This window comes from Vipera berus (genome assembly GCF_964194415.1).
Source record: "Vipera berus genome assembly, chromosome: 6".
Taxonomy (NCBI): Eukaryota; Metazoa; Chordata; class Lepidosauria; order Squamata; family Viperidae; genus Vipera; species Vipera berus.
The window spans coordinates 11,823,773-11,843,403 of NC_138208.1; the positions used below are offsets into that span (position 1 = coordinate 11,823,773).

At 42.2% G+C, this 19,631-nt stretch overlaps 1 protein-coding gene across 1 annotated transcript in view; it reads left to right on the top strand.

Moving 5' to 3' along the window:
• SEMA3A (semaphorin 3A) overlaps nt 1-19,631 on the top strand; it is a gene marked incomplete at both ends in the record, with an annotated part of 192,521 nt that overhangs the window by 80,673 nt on the left and 92,217 nt on the right. Inside the window, one exon of the mRNA XM_081331002.1 lies at nt 12,712-12,831. Coding sequence (XP_081187128.1) covers nt 12,712-12,831 — 120 coding nt within the window. The remainder of the gene's footprint in view (nt 1-12,711; nt 12,832-19,631) is intronic.

Below are 19,631 nucleotides of genomic sequence, written 5' to 3' on the forward strand. Positions count from 1 at the left end.
GAAATTGAGTGACACCCCTGCTCTAAGCCCACACTAGTCTTGCCAGGTAGGCAAAATAACCAGCAAACATACATAATACCTCCTATTTTCTCCATGCTAACAGCCTTGTGAGTTGACTGCAACAGAATATCTATACATGAATTAATGGTGGGAAAATCATGTACTCGTGACATCCAAAAGGCCTAGGTCTCAACTCGTAAGATCCTTTCTTATTTATGAAGGCGTGGCCGACTTCTGGCTGCATCCGTAGTGCTTAATAGCTTTTTTCCCCTCTATGCTTTGTGTTTTTGTGTGAGTGTGCATGTGCGCACGCACTATAAACATTATAATTGGCCATTCAGAAATGAAAAATTTGGGGTGATTTGGCACTGATTAACATGCATCATGCATACAAAAGCTGTTTTATGTATATTTATATTCTGCCTTCCAATTTAATAGTTCTCAGAGATGGTCATAATTCATCACACATACACACACACACACACACACAAATTACAAAGCTGCAGCACCTGGGCCCCTGCTTTCTTGTGCTTTCTTGAAAGGAAAACAATCATAGTTTCCTTCTTTTAATAAGAATTAGAAGCCAGATGATCTTAATGCTTCTCGTTGGGGGTAGGTAATTGGTTTGTGGGTAAAGCCAAGATATTTATCTTTGTTGTCACAGTCTTTGTTTCAGATCTTTGCAGACCCTGCTCCGAAAATAAAACAAGTCCAAATAATTCAGACGTAGCACCCTCCCTTTAATCCACTGTAAATTAAGAATCTTTCATCTCTTTGAATCTATGTTTGCACTTGGTTGCCAAAATCCTCATGTTTAACTAAGGTTTCCCCAGATACGTGGAACAGAAATTTGGATGTAAGATAACTGGATTCCTTTACGGAACATTTATAAATATCACTTTATAACAATTGTTTACAATATCGATTAGGGCTCTTCAGATGATGAATGCTCTGAATCAGATCCAAAGCTTCAAATTGATGGATTGATTCAGTTCATCAAGTTGACTGCGTCCCAGTTGGTTGGGAGTGACGGAAATTTGATGCTTTTCATAAACAGAGTTGGGCTTAACCCAACTAATATATATAGAGAGAGTGCTTTGTATTGAAGTCTTGAAGACTTTTTTAAAAAATAGTAAAGTGACTGCTGAAATATATTATTGCTTGACAAATACATTTCTAAGTTTGTCAGTGGAAGGCCCTTGTCTGATGTGATGTGAGGGAAATGATTATAATTGTTCTTTCCATTAAATCAGCCCTGGTTTAGTGCCAGCCTTCTTAATCTCTAAAATGTGCTAAGCTCAGAATGTCATGAGAATATCCCAATGCCAGCATGAGAAACTACATTCTTCCACTCCATCTTAAATTATAATAATAAGAGTCGTCATACAATTCAGCTTTTTTTCAGGGCTAGGAAGAGAAAAACAGAGAAAATATAAGATATACGGTCAACCGTACATGCTTCTTCCTGGGAGGTTAAATTGTCCAAACTGTAACGAGGAGGTTTAACTTTGCTGCTCAAGAAAATTAACTGTTACAAAAGGATGTTTACGTAATAGGAGGCTCATACAGGTTGCAAAGAAGTTGGAAAAGATACAAGGGGCTGCGTAAGAGAGTAAGGACTGCTTGTACCATATACAATGGCAGGCACTGTAACTATACATGGGCTTTGCAAATTATCTAAGACCCAATTCCAATGTGTGATTTGGTTTAAGTATAAAGTAAGTCTTATCCGTGCACCAATTGTACAAAAATCCATTGGACCTTTAAATGTTTGAAAGGAACATCTTTCAATTCAGGATATCAAACTGATTCAAGGAATTTACTTAAATCATCTTAGCACTGAACCTTTGCAAAGTCATAGCAACCCCTAATCCCATGTCAACCTTTACCACAAAACCTATTTCTGGGGATAACTCTCCTTCACAAGACACCTTCCCCTTGGATCCTCCCTGTCTTTGCTTGAGAAGACCTAAGCACACGTGGAGTACTGGCAAGGGTGGATGAGATCCTTTGTTTGATGATCACATTGACCAAAGGGAATGTGCCCTACTGCAGGGCTTTTCAATCAGTGGTACGGGTACCACCTGTGGTACGTACCACCTGGCAGGTGGTACGCGACCATCCTAGAAAAGTGATAGCGGGGGAGGGGAATTAGCTGAACCAGTGGCAGCACCGCACAAGCCTGAGCAAGAGACGGCTGGAGCTGCAGGACTGTCAGGGCTCAGTGGAAGTGCCAGGATCAGCGCCGCTTTCCAGCTGATTGGTGCTTCTTCAGGGCTGTCAGGACTCAGTGGAAGCACCAGGATCAGTGACGGGCTCCATCTGGAGCTTGGTGCTGATCCCTGCACATCTGCTGAGCCCAGGAGAAGCGCCAATCAGCTGGAATGTTGCAGCATCTCCAGGGTGTTGTGATTTACATTCAGATGCTTGGCAACTGATTCATATTTATGACGGTCACAGTGTCCCAGGGTCATGTGAAGTGACCAAAACCTGCTGCAACCACCCAGCAGAGGGGAGGGAATAAAAACCAAGCAACCCACCCCACCCCACCCCACCCCTGCTGCCAATCCTCAACAGAAATGCTCACAACAATGAAAACTTCGGACAGGAGGAAGAGCGCCGCCGGGGGGGGCAGGCAGGTGTCTTGCTCAGCTGTGGCTTGGGGGCACTTTTTTCAGTGCCATTGTCACTTCAAACAGTCACTAAGCGAACTGTTGTAAGTTGAGGACTACCTGCACTTCATCACTTTTTTCTTTTCTTTTTGTCATAAAGTTTTTGACACCTCTCTAGGCGACTGGTGGTACTCGGATGTTGCCATGTCCTAAAAGTGGTACAATGGGTGAAAAGGGTGAAAAGCCCTGCCCTACTGTATCCTTTTTGCTGACTAGATGGGTAAGGTAGTGCCCACAAGTGTAAAATTACTTGTGCAACAAGAAGCCTGGGCTACAGGACCCTGCTTCATGGATGCTCCAGGGATGACACGGTGTCCAGCACTCTGATGGCCTTTATTGGTCTTGTGCTCATGTGTTCTCTTGGGCAGAAAAAGGCTTCCAGTTGTCCTTCTAGTGAGATAAGAAGCTAATGCTATTCTCCAAAGCACTTGGAACTAGTGGAACAACCTGCCTCTAGAGGTGGTGAATGCTCCAACACTGGAGGTTTTTAAGAAGAGACTGGACAGCCATTTGCCTGAAATGGTATAGGGTTTCCTGCCTGAGCAGGGGGTTGGACTAGTTGACCTCCAAGGTCCCTTCCAGCTTCTTCTCCTTCTCCTTCTCCTTCTCTTCCTTCTCCTCCTTCTCCTTCTCCTTCTTCTTCTTCATTATTATTATTATTATTATTATTATTATTATTATTATTATTATTATTATTATTATTAATATTATTTATTTCATTCAGCATGTTTCACACGCAGGGCACTGCATCAAATCCAATTCTTCCTGATGGAAACATGGTGCAGGTCTCCAAAGCGAGAGCTATAATTTTACGCACAATTAGAGCATAAGTACGTGTCTGCTCAGAAGTAATCCCATTGATTTTGCAAAGGTTACTCCTCTCTTCTGAAGTCACTGTTGTCTCAGGCAGTATTTTTAACTTTTTAAAGCACGGATGGTAATGTTAAGAAAAGAAAATGTGTAGGTTTATGCAGGCAAAGGGTTAATTGATGCTATTTCTGCTTTCAAGCCAAGTAACCTCATCTCTGTTGCAGTAAAACCTACCTCTGCTTCCGGCCTCACTTAGTCTCCTCTAGATTAACAGCTTTGGAACCTCTAAGGATCTTAGAGGTATGTTTGAAAAAACAACTTGGCAACTCTTATTTAAACAAATGTGACTTGATGCCAGATCTTAATTGAAGAGAAACTTTAAACTTCCTCCTATTAAGGTGTTTCATTCTAATTTTTCCTGTGGGAAAATAAGGCAAGGCAAAATCAAAGTTGCCTTAAGAATTCTAAAGTTGTGTAGGGAAGTATATGCAAGCTCCATTCTTGCGCTTCTGTGGGATATTTGTGGAAAACATGTAGACATTGCTAAGCAACTGATTCACAATCTGTTGCTCTCTTTCAACACTCTGCCTTCCCCCTTCCCTTCAGACTGAGAACTCTGAAATGCATCTATCATAAATGGCTGAATCTGGAAATCTTTCCCGGATATGTAGAAACCACCTTGGGATTAAAAATATTGCCTCATTGATGCAAAATCTTGAGTGGTTTATAAACCTGATCAGGCTGGCAAAAAGTGCTGTAAGTATTTTACCAGGAGAATCGCTTAGCATCAGGCATCATCAGGCATCATCCAAGCATCATCAGGCATCATCCAAGCAGAACATGGGATGAGATAAGGATAAAGGATAAGGATAAGGATAAGGATAAGGATAAGGATAAGGATAAGGATAAGGATAAGGATAAGGATAAGGATAAGGATAAGGATAAGGATAAGGATAAAGTTGAAGCAAACCCATCACATTTTATAGAGTAGGCTGCAAAATTTTGCTTAATTATGCTATCTATGCGTAATATCAAGATGACGATGATGACGATGATGATGTCCACTCAATTGTGTCGATACTCTGGGCCAGTTCTCTCCACATCCTCTGATCTTACGCTGCTTCTTTGAATCGTTCTATGCTCTATGGCTGGTGTCAGCTTTGATGGTATCAACTTTCATGAGACTACACAAAAAGGAACTGCAACGTCTGTGCGCATTTGGGGAAGTGGAAGAGAGGGGGAATATGGATTTTTCCTTTCTTTTTAATTTTTGGGGTGGAGGTGGAATTTGCCCCTCCACCTGACAACTTTTCACCGGAAATCAGGACCCGTCTTGTCCCATCTCACAAAACTGGTTGCATTCGTTTATTGACATGATCTATTTCTGAGTCAGCTACAGGCATGTTTGAATGCGGGGAACTATTATTTTCTGCTTTGATGTAATTTAAAGGCAGGTTACTTTTCTACAGATTGGGGCTCTTCCCTCACCCTCCCTGCTAATCACTCTTTCAGCATGAGAGATTGTTTTGCAGGGGCCCCTTTTAAAGAGGCTTTTAGTGGAAGTAGAGATAATTGTGACTGGGTTTCAGATGACTGTTTAGAGAGATTAGAGGGCAGAAGTACCAGTGATATGGAAGTGGCTTCAGTGACCTCGTGTACAGAGCCTTTGGTTTAGGTCACTTAGTGGAGACCAGTGTCCAATGGAGGTTGACCAAAGCCATGGTGCTATTCCCTTAGCACAGGGGTAGGCAACCTTGGCTCTTTTATGACTCGTGGACTTCAACTCCCAGAATTCCTGAGCCAGCCATGCTGAGGCGAAGGGAGAGGTTTCCATACTGAGCCATGCTAACTCAGGAATTCTAGGAGTTGAAGTCCACGAGTCATAAAAGAGCCAAGGTTGCCTACCCCTGGCCTAGCAAAAGCTCCTCCAATACCCCATGTCAACCCTCATACACAACATCAAGTTGCTCATTGCATTCACCCATGATTTGGGCAATCATGGCTTATTAAATGAACCTTACCTATCTGGATTCACACAATATAACCAGCCAAAATTGCAGTTCTTATGGCTTTAGGGAATGCATTTTTACGCCTCCCTTATGGTTTGATATCTGTGATTTCAGTGAAAAATCTCTGTGGCACGGTGTCCAGTTAAGCTCATTTGTTTTAGCTATAAGTTGAAATGCTGGGCAGCAAAGTTACAAATTATGATGTCTGTTACATTCGTCTTTGTGAATTGTCTTCTGTAAATATTCTTCCCTTCCTCCCTTTATCTGAGAGAATTTAAAATGGACAGGGTCTTTTTTCTACGATACTTGGGAAGAAATACCTTCCCATAAGCTCTTTTGTATCAAGAAATCAGAAAGATAAACCTGAGTCACTTTGCTCAGGAAGCACTTAATCAGAGAGAGAGAGAGAGTGTGTGTGCACCACTTAAAATGAGAGGTGTTGGACTCCAAAAATACCTCCTCAAGATCCCACCACCACCATCAGCTTCACTCCAGAAATCCCCAGAATCTTCTCTGAGGCAAAAAGGAAGTTATGATTTCTGTTACTTCCTTCTCTACAGCCTCCAGTGGCCCCGGGTGCAATTTGCTTCCCCGGAGCGCCTGACTGGCCTGTATGTAAGAGAAATCTCCACATCTCACTTATCATCTTTCTGGAGGCTCTCCTGTGCTTGCGTGTGAACGCAGCCCTCCTGTTTTTCTGCTTCTTTGGGAAAAATTTCCTCTGATGTATAGTCAGCTCTAAATATACGCTGTGAATGTGGCCCATATATTTACTGAATCTGTTATTTGGGATTCGTTCTATGATTTTAAGATGATGTGTTCTTGGGTAGTTTTAAGGTGTTGTGTTCTTGGGTAGTTTTGTTCTTTTTTTAAAAAAAAATCTTGCCAAGTATTGGATTATGTTCCATTGTGGACATTTTAGTATCATTTGATGACATTTCAACCATCGAGCATCTTTTAATTGCAGATGGAAGGAGGCAAATCCATGCATCCATCTATCCATCCATGCATCCATCCATCTATCCAGCCAGCCAGCCAGCCATCATTCTGGTGGCAAATTAACTTATCCTCAAAGATGACAACGCTCTTGAATTGAGTCATTGCTTTATAACCAATTGCTCAACAATCATTTGAGGTTACAAATCACAAAAAGTTACTTACAGTGCAACTTATCCTTGAAGTTACAATTGCCGCACACATCTCCTGCAATTTACAAAATTGCATTTTGGGTGTTTGGCAACCAGCTCGCATTTACGACTGGTTTGCAGCATCCCACAGTGGCATGACGGTGGTAGTTTGAAGTGCCCTGGCTCAAGACCAGCATTGTGTCAGATGTCCCTGCATTTCAAAATTCCGTCTTTATGTTGCACATTTGATGTCTGTATCTTCGGGCCAGCATTTCACTCTGTATTGCTGGCACTGGTTTTCCCATTAAGAAGAAATATCCTGTTTCCTTGAGGGTAAGGCAGCAACCGGGAGCTGTCACCAAGTTGGAAAAACCCAGTTTGAGAAGGTTGAGCCATTCCAGGCTCGCGGCCAAGAACACGAGCGGATACTTTGTGCTAAAGCTGACATACCTTGTCCCGAGCATTGAGAATAATTTTGAATGCCAAATTTCACAGCTAAGACATGCCTAAATATCATCATGGCAATGTTTGATGGAGGGAAAGGAAGAATGCTAATAAACTGGCAGAAGTCACTCAGTCTTGGCAATATCTTGATGAAATATCTGCCTACTGGGTGGCTTTCTTATACCGCTTGGCAATCAAGTAACAAATGCAAATGTAATTAGGTTTAATACCCATCTGCATTTATAGAGTTATCGTATCCGTGCACTTTGATCTCTGCTTCCCAATGAATATGACTGTTGGATCACTAGACAGATACAGTATGGCTGTAAAAAAAATGATTTGGCAACTCAGCTTAAAGGTGATTTAACTGAACCTTCCTTGCAAGTCAAACCCTCTAACTGAATTACTGAATCAACTTGTTTCATTGAATGACACTGAATTGGGTGCCTGCCAATTGATTAGGTAATTTTATATATATTTTTTGTAGGCGAATCCTGTTCTTTCCACAGAACAGGAAGTAGAGAAACATCTTTCATTGATTAACTCCACAATCATGTATATTGCAATACTTAGGATCCTTCTCTTATCCTTTTAAGATAAATCTTGAAACTAATGCTATGTAACTACAGTGCAATCATTCACAAATTCAATTCCTGGTGGAAGGTTTGAATGCCACAGAGCAAGATCTGGCTATGTACATTTGATGATCCCTAATAAGAATGAAACCAGACATGTACTAATCCCGTCTATAACAAGATAGACACTTTCTAAAAAATAGTGAATTTGTTCCTCTACCCCAATGGGGCAGCAGTCATGATCATGTAAAATCTCAAACATGAAGACAAGACAATAACGCAACTTCTATCTCTCCCTTCCTCACCTTAAGTAAAGCAGGGTTCTCTATAAATATTCTGTTAGATCAGAGGTCCCCAACCTTTTGGGCACCAGGGACCAGATCCGTGGAGAAAGGTTTTCGAACGGATTGGAGAGTGTGTGGTTTTGTGTGCTGCCTGCATCCTGCAGATGGGGTTTTGCCTGTTTGTTCAGACCAGTTGCTGGCATGCCAAAGCCCAGTACTGGTTCGTGGATCAGGGGTTGGGGACCCCTGATATACAGTATGCAGAAGATGGATACTTGCAATGCAAATTTGCATTTTACAACCAGAATGCCCTACAGATACTTTTACCAGATTTCACCTCTAAAATCCCAGAATTCTCAGCACAGGCCATGCTAGCAAGGGAATTCTGGGAGCTGGTATACCCAACTAGAAGGCAACTACATTTTGAAAGGCTGGTCCTGTTCTCATACCTCAAATCAGATGAAGCCATTTACATCCTTATAAATATTTTTTTTTAAAAAAAAATCCTTAATAACTGTAAAACTAATTGACATGGTTGGTCGAAAGTGAAGTAGTTAATCATGTCGGTGGGAGGTTTGTGCATTGTCATTTATAAGAATGTTTTACTCAAGTATTATTGGAGATGCTCGTAAGCGACAATGTACAGGCTCTGCAAAGGTCTGCCTTGAACAAAACTGAACTCCTGCGCACATTTAGTTCAGTGTCCACAGTTCATGCAAAGGATCCCCTGATTGCCACATGGATTAGCACTGACTAATTGTATTGGGCCATTGGAATGAATTAACTTTTATAGAACTGCATTGTATAGTATTGACTTGGCTAGGAAGGGGAGAAAATGCCCCTTTGAACGGATTACCATGGTAGAGGGGAAACAGTTGCCATAACTTTTTTTCATCAGTTAATGTTGTGATTCAGGGTCAGCCTGTGGGTTCAGCAGTTGGGTCGGACGATTCAGAGGAGGAGGAGGGGGGTGTTGGAGAGCCTGCAAAGGACAGCCCTGAGGCTTTGCAGGGCCCTCAGCCAGGCCCCTCTCATCTGGTCACTACGCAGACCCAGCTGTGTGAGCCTGACAGCGTGGATGAAGATGACCCACAGCTGGCCCTGTTCAAGGATGCCCGACGCAGGAGGCAGTCAATCAGGAGTAAACAGAGGAAGGCAATGGGGCACCTCGGAAGGAGGCAGAGAGAAGCCACGCCTTGAACTGTTTAAAAGGGGAATGTGTGGGAGGGCTGGTTTGCTGAAGGCAACCGTTTGAATAGCTCCTCTTTCATGGTTCATGTTTTGGTTTTGCTCTGTTTGCTCTGTTTTGTGTCAATAAATTTGGCAGGCTTAGTTCCAGCCTCTTGCCTTTTTGTAAAGGGGTTGTCCCTGCCTTTTCTGCAGGGCCGGTAGTAGGCTGGTACATAACAGTTAATCTCTGAATCTTTCAGTTCAATAAAAGCATGTCTAAAGGAACCACATCCATTGCCTGCTGCTTTGGTTGTTATTGGGCCCCAGTAGAGCTGAAAGGTTAAAGGGGGAGGGGACAAAGCAGCTGGGAATCACAGGGAAGCTATTTCATTCAGGAGAGATTGAACGGAAACTTTCAATAGTAAACAAATGCATTTAATAGCTGAAAGTTTGATCCTCTTACCAGCCCCAGTCAGGCCTCTCTTAGCTCTTTTATTCCTACAATCCACAGCTGAAATAGGGTACACTCTCAAGGGGAGATGTATTTTGGGTGGGGATGCATACTTTGCTGTCAAATGCAGTTGTGTTGGCATGAACCAAGTCCAAACTGTTGACAGGAACAGAAGAGCACTGATGGAATTATCTTGCCAGGGGTAGGGGGGTTACTGTCTAATGCTGTTTGTGGTCTGTTTGACCTCATTGTAGCTATGGAAATGTAAGGAGTCTGTGAATCACTACCTAAGCATTGGAAAGGCAGACAAGCAACCAACAAATTAGCTTCTCGCCAACCGGTGGAATTACTGTGGATGTTGTCTTAAGGAACGAGGGCAGAATGCAGATCACAAACCAAAAAGCACTCATGACCTTTTGAAAAGCAAGCGCTGTAAAATATTTGTGTCGCCTGTTTTGGGTTGAGCTGGACTCCCAGTGTCTTTTTTTATTATTTAGTTTTACAAAAAAAGATTTTACAATACATCCCCAAAACCCACCCACCCCAAACCACCCCCTTCCCCCCCCCCACTTCCCAGAGCTAAATACAGGGTTATAGTTATAATAATCATATTCTAACTAAAAATTATCCATAATATAAAATTAACCAAATTCATAATGTGCTTTAACTCCCCTTTAACAGATACATACAAAGTACTAACACTAAAATTAATAACAATATCCCTCTAGAATCTACTCATAAGCTAAATGGAACTTTTAGTCCCATATTTATTCTGAATATAATATATCCATCTCCTCCAAACTGAAATATATCTTTCTTGTGAATGATCCTTCAAATAAGCAGAAATCTTAGACATTTCTGCAAGATTCGAAACTTTAAACACCCATTCTTCTATAGTAGGCAAACTATCCTTCTTCCTGTATTGTCCCACCAGTAACCGTGCTGCTGTTATCAAATTCAACATCAAATTGGTTTCTTTAACATCACAATCTACAACAATGCCCAATAAAAACAATTGCAGAGAGAACTTTATCTTTCTCTTAAAATTCTTTTGAATGTTCCACCAAATTTTAACCCAAAAAGCTTTTATATTTCTACAAGTCCACCACATATGAAAATAGGTGGCTTCTAAACTACCACATCTCCAGCATTTAGACTGTAAGTTAGGATACATGTTAGACAACTTTTTGGGATCCAGATGCCATCTATAAAACATTTTATAAAAATTGTCTTGAAGGTAGATCCTGGCAATGCACCGATAGGAAGGTGCTTTGCCAGGGCCTTATTCTGGGATATGTGTTTTTTCCTGACTTCCAAAACCTGGTTTCACAAGATCAGCTAAAGTCAGGTAAGACTTTGGTTATGGCTTGTTTTTAAAAGAAAGCCACATCTTTGGTTACTGTTCTTAATTATCTCTTTAATCTATCCAATGACCTGCTCCCCTATGCAGATCACAGTGCTGTTAACTACGGTGATTTTTTTCTAAAGACCTTCAGAATGAGATGAAAAATAATAAATCAATGACATGCAATCAAGATATCATACAGGGAACACACGAAATCTATTATTCTTGCATCAAGAAGGGGGCCATGTAAAATCAGAGTGGATACAGAGCTATGAAAGTGATTAAAACATCTGGAGGAAGCAGCAAAAACAATGTCTTAGTGAGGAGCTCATTCCATAAATTGAACCCCCTTTTTCTAATTGCCATCTGTGCCACTTCATTTGGCAGAGAAAGCCTACAAAGATACACTATCTAAAGAACGCAGTCTTTGCCACGATTAGTTTCCTTGGGAATAATGTATTTCTGCCTTTATATAGTTTTGGGTTTGGAAGACGAAAGCTCTGCAACCTGGCTTGCAGATTTCATTTCACTTTCTTTGGGACCCACAGCTGAATATAGGAATGTATCCAAAATCTCAGCTTACCTTACATGTCAAAGGATATAGAGAACTCTTATTCTCATATGAAAACCCCGCTTGACCGGACATTTGTTCAGTAAAAAACAGGAATCTGTGACTTAATTACCAGCTTCATCAAGCAAGAGTCAGCTTAGACTTGGTGTCTTCTATCAACCTTCAAGTCTTCCATGTTTGTGTGGCTGGGCAACTTTATGCTGGGTGTTGGGCTGACATTTTTTCTTCATTCAAGAATCTAAAAGTGCCAAGGACTTGATGAAGTCCAAAAATCCACCCATACTTGTGGGACTTTTCTAAGAAAATGCGAGACCTACCAACTGGTCAATAGGAAATTCCATTTCAAAATATCTTGTTTTTCCATAGTTGTAAATGTTCCTTATGATATTGTTTTATTTGAGTTGATGGTGTGTTTTTTTTCTTTTAATTCAACTTGAGTTTTGTGGAAAGGGGTTATAACAGTGTCCTCAAATGACATTAAGTGGTAAAGGTGTGATATTCACACCCATGCGCTCGTGACCTCCCGGCTAGACTACTGCAATGCTCTTTACATGGGGCTGCCCTTGAGGACCACACGGAGGCTTCAGCTGGTGCAGAATTGGCTTCCAGTTGCCCTCTGGGTGAGATTCAAGGTGCTGGTGATGACCTATAAAGCCCTAAATGGCATGGGCCCAGATTATCTGAGGGAGCACCTGCTGCCAGTGTCAAATTCCCATCGTCCTGTGCGCTCCCACAGGGAGGGCCTCCTCAGGGTACCACCGGTCAAGGATTGTTGGCTGGCGATCCCCAGGGGGAGGGCGTTCTCTGTGGGCGCGCCTGCCCTATGGAACCAATTGCCAACGGAACTCTGGATTGCCCCTGACCTTCGTTCATTTCGCCGGGACCTAAAAACCTGGCTGTTTGAGCTATCAGGTCTGGACTGAGGGGTTTTAATGAGTTTAAATTGAGATTTTAATTCTTGGGGCTTAAATTAAATTAAATTAAATTAAATTTTAACTTAATTTTATACTGTATTGTTTTTAAATTTTGCCCTGTAAACCGCCCTGAGTCCTTCGGGAATAGGGTGGTATACAAATTGAATGAATGAATAAATAAATAAATATTATTAGATTAAATTACAATATTATACATTAATATTAACCATTTTTTTTGATGTAGAAGTAATTTCAAAATTATTCTGGGTGACTTACGTAACTAAAAGAGAAGAGAAAGCAATCCAAATTTTGTGTTGCCTTGTTGTTTTACCCCTGCAGAAAGAATGTGCTAACTTCATCAAGGTGCTGAAAGCTTACAACCAGACTCATTTATATGTCTGCGGAACTGGGGCTTTTCATCCTATGTGCACATACATTGAAGTTGGAGGACATCCTGAGGTAAGGAGAACCCCTAAATTCAGCCTTATTTTTTTTTCAAGTCAGTTGTTTTAGCTGTGATTTTGATTAATGACCCTCAAAGGTACAATCTAGTTCCTTGTTACTGATTCAACCCAAATGCAGTCTTGGTGGAAACGATGAGCCAGGAATGGAGAAATTCAGGTTGAATCTTCAAGCATGGAGCAAGCTCATAACACCTATCTCACCAATATAATTTGAGGTTTAACCAAAGTTCAAGGCTTTTAAGCCCTACGCGAGCAATTTAAGCACATTTATAACCTTGGCAATGCGTGTTTGTCCATGGCTGAACTACACCCATGAGACAACTCTGTTATGTCAAGCTTATTAATGTCTGTGTGTAGAACTCATTAAAATGTTTCACTCCCAACTGGTTTATCAAACTGTCCATCCGTTTTCCCATTTCCGATTCACACGTAGCTATTGGAGCGTGCTGCATGATCAAGTATCTTTGGCCTTTTGTGCTTGCTGCTCTCCTGCTTTGTCCCATTAGGAGCATGGAGGCAGCCCTCTGCCAGGAAGCCATTTCCTGCCTGCCTTCGCTTTGCCAGTTTGTCTCAGCATAGAGATGTGGAAGGGATGTTCTACCACCACCCTTGGGTTTCAGGAGATTTTCTGCAGGAGAAGCTGAGCTTGGTAGCCCTTGTTCTTCTGCTGAGCTTATTGCCTTCTTCTGTTCTGAACTTCCCAGTCTAATTTAGAGCCCTGTTAGTCGCTGGTACTTTCCCTCTTCTGAAGGACTAACCTGGTTTGGTCCTACTTAGGGTTTTGTTGTTGTTTTTGTTGTTGAGCTAAGTCAAGGATACTCAGGGTTATGACCTGCTGGGTATTTAGTACTACAATCCTCCAACCGATAAGAGCAATTCGATAGTAGAGCCAATAATCAAGGGAGGTAGTAAGATCTTTCTATTGTTCTGTACCAGCCTGCTACCGGCCCTGCAGCAAAAGTAGGGACAACCCCTTTACAAACGGCAAGAGGCTGGAATAAAGCCTGCCAAATTTATTAACATAAAACAGAGCAAGACAAGACACCAACCATGAAACAGGAGCTATGAAACAGGAACTATCCAAGTGGTTGCCTTCAGCAAACCAGCCCTCCCACACATTCCCCTTAAATACAGTTCAGGGCGTGGCCTCTCTCTGCCTCCTTCCGAGGTGCCCCATTGCCTTCCTCTGTTCACTCCTGATTGACTGCCTCCTGCGTCGGGCGTCCTTGAACAGGGCCAGCTGTGGGTCATCTTCATCCACGCTGTCAGGCTCACACAGCTGGGTCTCCGTCGTGACCAAGTGGGAGGGGCCCGGATGAGGGCTCTGCGGAGCCTCAAGGCCATCATCAGCAAGCTCTTCAACACCCCCCTCCTCCTCCTTTGAGTCATCCGGCCCAACTGCCGAACCCACAGGCTGACCCTGAATCACAACACCTATGTCCAGGTAAAATCTGGACATCGCCTAATATCAGTCAATAAAGTTTTAGTTGAATTTCCTGATAGAGTAAGAACTTGGCTCTGTGGCCTATGTGGCACATCCAGTTTGATTATTCTATTGTTATAAAATGGTTCTAACAATGCAAGAATTCTTTGGTTGTAAGGATGCTGGCTTATGGTGGCTCGGTTGCTTCATGCTGCTCAGTTATTCTTGGTTCTCTCAACAGAACTGTCTGGATCCTGTTGTTTAACTTGAAATTCAGAATAAGAACTCCAGCTTCTTATTCTTTTAGCAAGCCACAAAAAAGCTCTAGTTGATTTAACTGCCCTTATTGTCGGGGGAGTTAAAGAAGAGGACGAGATGAAAAGTTTGCAAAGAATTTTTACCACTAAGTCATGAGCGTATACTGTAAAAATTAATCATAGCTCATGAAGACAGTTATGACCAAAAAAAGGAACATTTCTCTTTTCTCCCATGTAACCTTTTCAGTTATGGCTTCCAGAACAATCCAAATTCTGTACTATAGTTTGATCTTTCATTGGAAGGCTTGCCACTTAATTTATGGAGCTGTTTTTCAGCAGATCACTATGGAGCAGTTATTTGCTCACGTATTAGCAGCCATCTTATGGGTTTGACATTCAAGATTGCAAATTAATGTTTAAAAAAGAGAATATCATTATTCCAGTGAATAAGGCTGTGCGTAATCATTTAAACATCAGAGTAACATATTCAAAGCTGTAAAGATTATTTTCCCCATCTATATATAATTTAAAAAACTAGTTGTTGTTTTTTTAAAAAAAACCCTTTTCCCCCCCTCTAGGTCTTTGCTTTTACTGTACAGGAATTCAGCATACGTTCTTACATGCGTGAATGCTTTACTTCAACATTTATTTGTTAATTATCAATTGTCCCTCACGTAGACAAACTCACCCCCCACACACACATACACACATCTCTGAGAATGTGGCTGCTGGCTGCATAAACAGGATTTTATTCCTCGTACTTCATTTGAGAACTGGGTGACACATTAATTAACTTAGTTTCTTAACATGCACATCAGTCACAGATCTAGCATCTACCAAGGTTTTTGATGGATAAGTGAGATCATTTATTTTTATACTTTATTAGTATGCAACATAAGCAATGTATCCAACTACCATTATATTTACTGTAGAGATGTATATGGTGTTGTGGTTAAGTCGCCCCTCAACAGAGACGTGGTGGCTCAGTGGGTTAGGATGCTGAGCTTGTCGATCAGATGGTCGGCAGTTTGGCGGGTCGCATCCCGAGTGCCGCGTAACAGAGTGAGCGCCTGTTACTCGTCCCAGCTTCTGCCAACCTAGCAGTTCGAAAGCACATAAAAATGCAAGTAGAAAAATAGGGACCACTACGGTGGGAAGGTAACAGCGTTCCGTGCACCTTTGGCCACATGACCACGGAGACGTCCTGGGACAAGTGCTGGCTCTTCGGCTTTGAAACGGAGATGAGCACCAGCCGCTAGAGTCGGAAATGACTAGCACGCATGTGTGGGGGAACCTTTACCTTTACCTTTACAACAGAGAAACTCACTGACCACTCATTCTTTCTCATGCTAACCCCAGCTCCATAAGGGGATGTTGTTATGGGAGAAAACTTAGAGAAAAAAGGTCCCAAAGGAATGGTGTCCCTTCCTCTTCTCCTTGCCCTTCCCCTTCCTTCCTTCCTTCCTTCCTTCCTTCCTTCCCCTTTATCAGATTTATATAGCCACAATATGTCTCACAACTCTGCACTGCATATAATTAACAATTAAAACCAAGTCCAATTAACAATTTAAAACAATTCAACAAGGAAAATTAAAGTGAGAGAGTGTGTAAATCCAATAAATGAATATATGAATGCTGATACTTAATCAACAATTTATAGAAGTAAATATTAGAGAAGAGAAAGGATTTTTTTTTTCCCAATCAGGAGGAATTTTTCAGTACAACAGCATTCCATTATCCATGAAGAGTTACTCCTGTTTGGTTTGGAATGGTTCTTTCTCTTAAGATTGGATTAAATAATTGGTGAAAAAGTTTTTATTTTTTGCCAGTAAATTGAATTATTTTTTGGTGCAGCACAAAAATGGTGTGAGTTTCTCCGAGTCCCCATTGGTCTTTTTTTCCTTGTACATACCTCTTTTAGCAGTTCTCATAAGTCAGTGATGGCAAACCTTTTAGAGACCGAGTGCCCAAAACCCGCCCCTGCCCCCCACCTGCCCACAGGTCCACCCACTGCCTCCATGGCCCGCCTCAGACTGCGCAGGTGGCCCAGCAGCGGCTTGGCAGCCACGCCCTCCACCTGCGGCCTGCAGCATCATCTGTGTGTGACAGGGCGCGAGTGCAATGTCTTGTCCCCGCTGCCTGGCTGCCATGTCCTTGGCTGCTCGGGGGCAATTCTCTGGGGGGGGGCTGCTGGTGAGGAGGGGGCTGTGGGAGGCAGCGGGGCTGGGGCGATGGCACACGTGCCCATAGAGAGGGCTCTGAGTACCGCCTCTGGCATGCATGCCATACAGTAGGTTCGCCACCACTGCTGTAAATTAATGCATTTCATCCATTCCCATCAATCTCTGGATTAGGTTTGGATCTTTCTGAATATATTAGAAGTTCTATTCATCACTTCAAATATTCAGTGTTTTGAAGATTAGCACCTCTGTGTTAAGGGTAAAAATAAAAACACAGCTATTGTGGAAAAATATCTCCATCCTTGCATCAGTTTTGTGCAGTTGTGTTAACTGACATATCTCTACATAGCACAAGCTGTTTAAATTATACATAAGGGTGCTTGTGAAGCTTTTATACGTACTGAAACTATTTCTAGCAACGAAGCTGGGAAAGTATCATTGTGCCTGACAAGATAAATTATATGTCATTAAATGAACCCCATGACATTCATCAGCTTTGAAAAGTCTTTCAGATCCTTCAGAATTATAGATTGCTTAAGGAGAGCTGAGGTGGCATGTGTTCAGTTGTATTCCAATTTTAGCAAGTAAATGATGCCAGCATTAACTCCGCCACTCACAAAGGACTGAAGTTGAGATATGAAAAACCAATAAAAAAGAAGAAGAAAGATAAATCAAGTCTTTTTACCCAGCGGAAGTTTGGATTTTTTTTACGCACTTACCTTTAATTTGAGATGGAAATTCTCAGTAAAAGATTTTACGATTAGGCCAACTTTTTTCAAAGAGCCTCCGAACGATGTCATGGAAGTTGTGTCTGTACTGGCAGATGTGTACAGGTGTGTATCTGGTCAATCCCGTGGTCAACAAATCAAGAACACACCATTCCAAACTAGTTGTATAGATTAAAATGGTTGTTTTGAATGAAAACAGATAAAATACTCAGTGTAACTCGCCTTGGGGGTGTCCTTAGGATGTGGTCAACAGAAAAAGTCAACATGGCAGCCTCCATGGTGCAAGCAAAGCTCTGCCTGTTTTTACCGCACTTTTTATCTCTTTGACAGTATTCAGCCCTCCCCACTTCCTTTAGGCAAGCCACAGTCACAGAACAAAGAGTGCGCTTTAATATCTTTCATTATTGTCAGAGAATGCAAGGGTGGCTTTCATTCAGTCACCGAAATAAGGAATAATCCTCCCCTGCGTTCATTTTCTTAAAAGACTTAATGAAAGGAAGAGAGCCACTGAGCACCAATTCTCAAAGCCTGATAAACAGTCTTGCCGAAGGATCACCTGAGCCTGCTTCCGAGAGAGGAACAGCCCGGCCGACCTCATCTCTTAGCAGGGGTTGGAAGGAAAAGGTGTTAACAACTCTGAAACAACGTTGGATTCTTTCATTACACCCCCACCCCTCAAAATAGACAAAAGCTTAGCCGTGTTAGCTCTAGGAATAGGTTTTTTGTTTGTTTTTTTTACTATGGAATAAAGTGTATCTTCCATTGCTTCCACCACAATGGAGGGTCACCCTACACAAAGACAACTTTGGTTTTGAATCTGTGTCATTCATGGAGTGGAATTCTACATTATCATCTTTTTGAGGGGAGGGGTGTGTATTACACAGTACTTTTCCCCACTTGTAGATCGTGACTACAAAGTTATATAAAGCCTGGCAGTGGTGGCATAAGAGGAGGAGGAGGAGGAGGAGGAGGAGGAGGAGGAGGAGGAGGAGGAGGAGGAGGAGGAGGAGGAGGAGGAGGAGACACTGCCATGATCTGGAAGTATCTTTCCTGACTAAAAAACTTTATTAAAAGGCATCGGCTCACGTCACCAGATGCCCAGAGTAGCTAGACCTGTGTTCCTCAACCTTGACCACTTGAAGATGCATGGACTTCAATTCCCAGGATTCCCCAGTCACCTTTGCTTTGCTGGCTGGGGAAGCTGGGAATTGAAGTCTAGACATCTTCAAGTGGCCACGGTTGAGAAACACTGTGCTGGACTGTTAACAAGATTTAAATTCAAAGGAATTTGGGGAAGGGAGGAGAACAGAGGTTGGTTGTCCAGCTGCAGGTGCCACAGATTACCAGTACCTTATCAATTAAGAATTGTAATGCCACAGAAGCAAATTCATTCACAGGGATGCACTCATGATTCCTTGTCCTGTTCTGGCCATGCATTGTGTTGGGTTGCCTGAATCCTTGTTTTCCTGCCTCTCAGAATTAATAACTACATAACAGAGCACAGAACTGGTGATGAAAGCAATTCTAGGCTATTGTTGTAGAAAGAAACCCTTCAAATATTCTTTGCTGTTTCAGTTCTTGCCTTCTGTAATGCACCATAGTAACCAAGAAGGAAGAAATTAATCCTGTCTCACTGCTTCCTTCCTCTCTGTCTGTCTCTGTGTCTCTTTGTCTGTCTGTCTCTCTGTCTGTCTGTCTGTCTGTCTCTCTCTCTCTCTCTCTCACACACACACACACATATGCACAAATACACACATTAAAATGCAGCTAATTTTCATTTCCCCGTAAAATATTGCAGGATGGAAGCTGCTTATGACTGCTGCGGAGGCAGGCAATCCTATACCAGACATGTCCAACTTGCAACGTCATGTGATGTTGTGCAACGTATCGGAGCTTTTTCTCCATTGCTGGCATTGGGGTGGGCGCGGTTTTGGGATGATGCATTCGGCCCATGGGCTGGCAGTTTGACACCCCTGCCCTATACTGTGATGCTAAATATTTACTCTGCCTATTAAAGAATGCTTAGCATTTCTTTTGTGTGGCGGTGTGCATGTGTGTGCCTTTAAGTCAGTATTGACTCCTGGCAACTGCAGTTTTCACAGCAAGATTTTCAGAAGGGATTTGCCCTTGCCCCCTTCCCAGAGCTGAGAGAGAGGGACTGGCCCTAAGTCACCCAGCTAGAATTGACAGTCTCCCAGTTTCTTCAC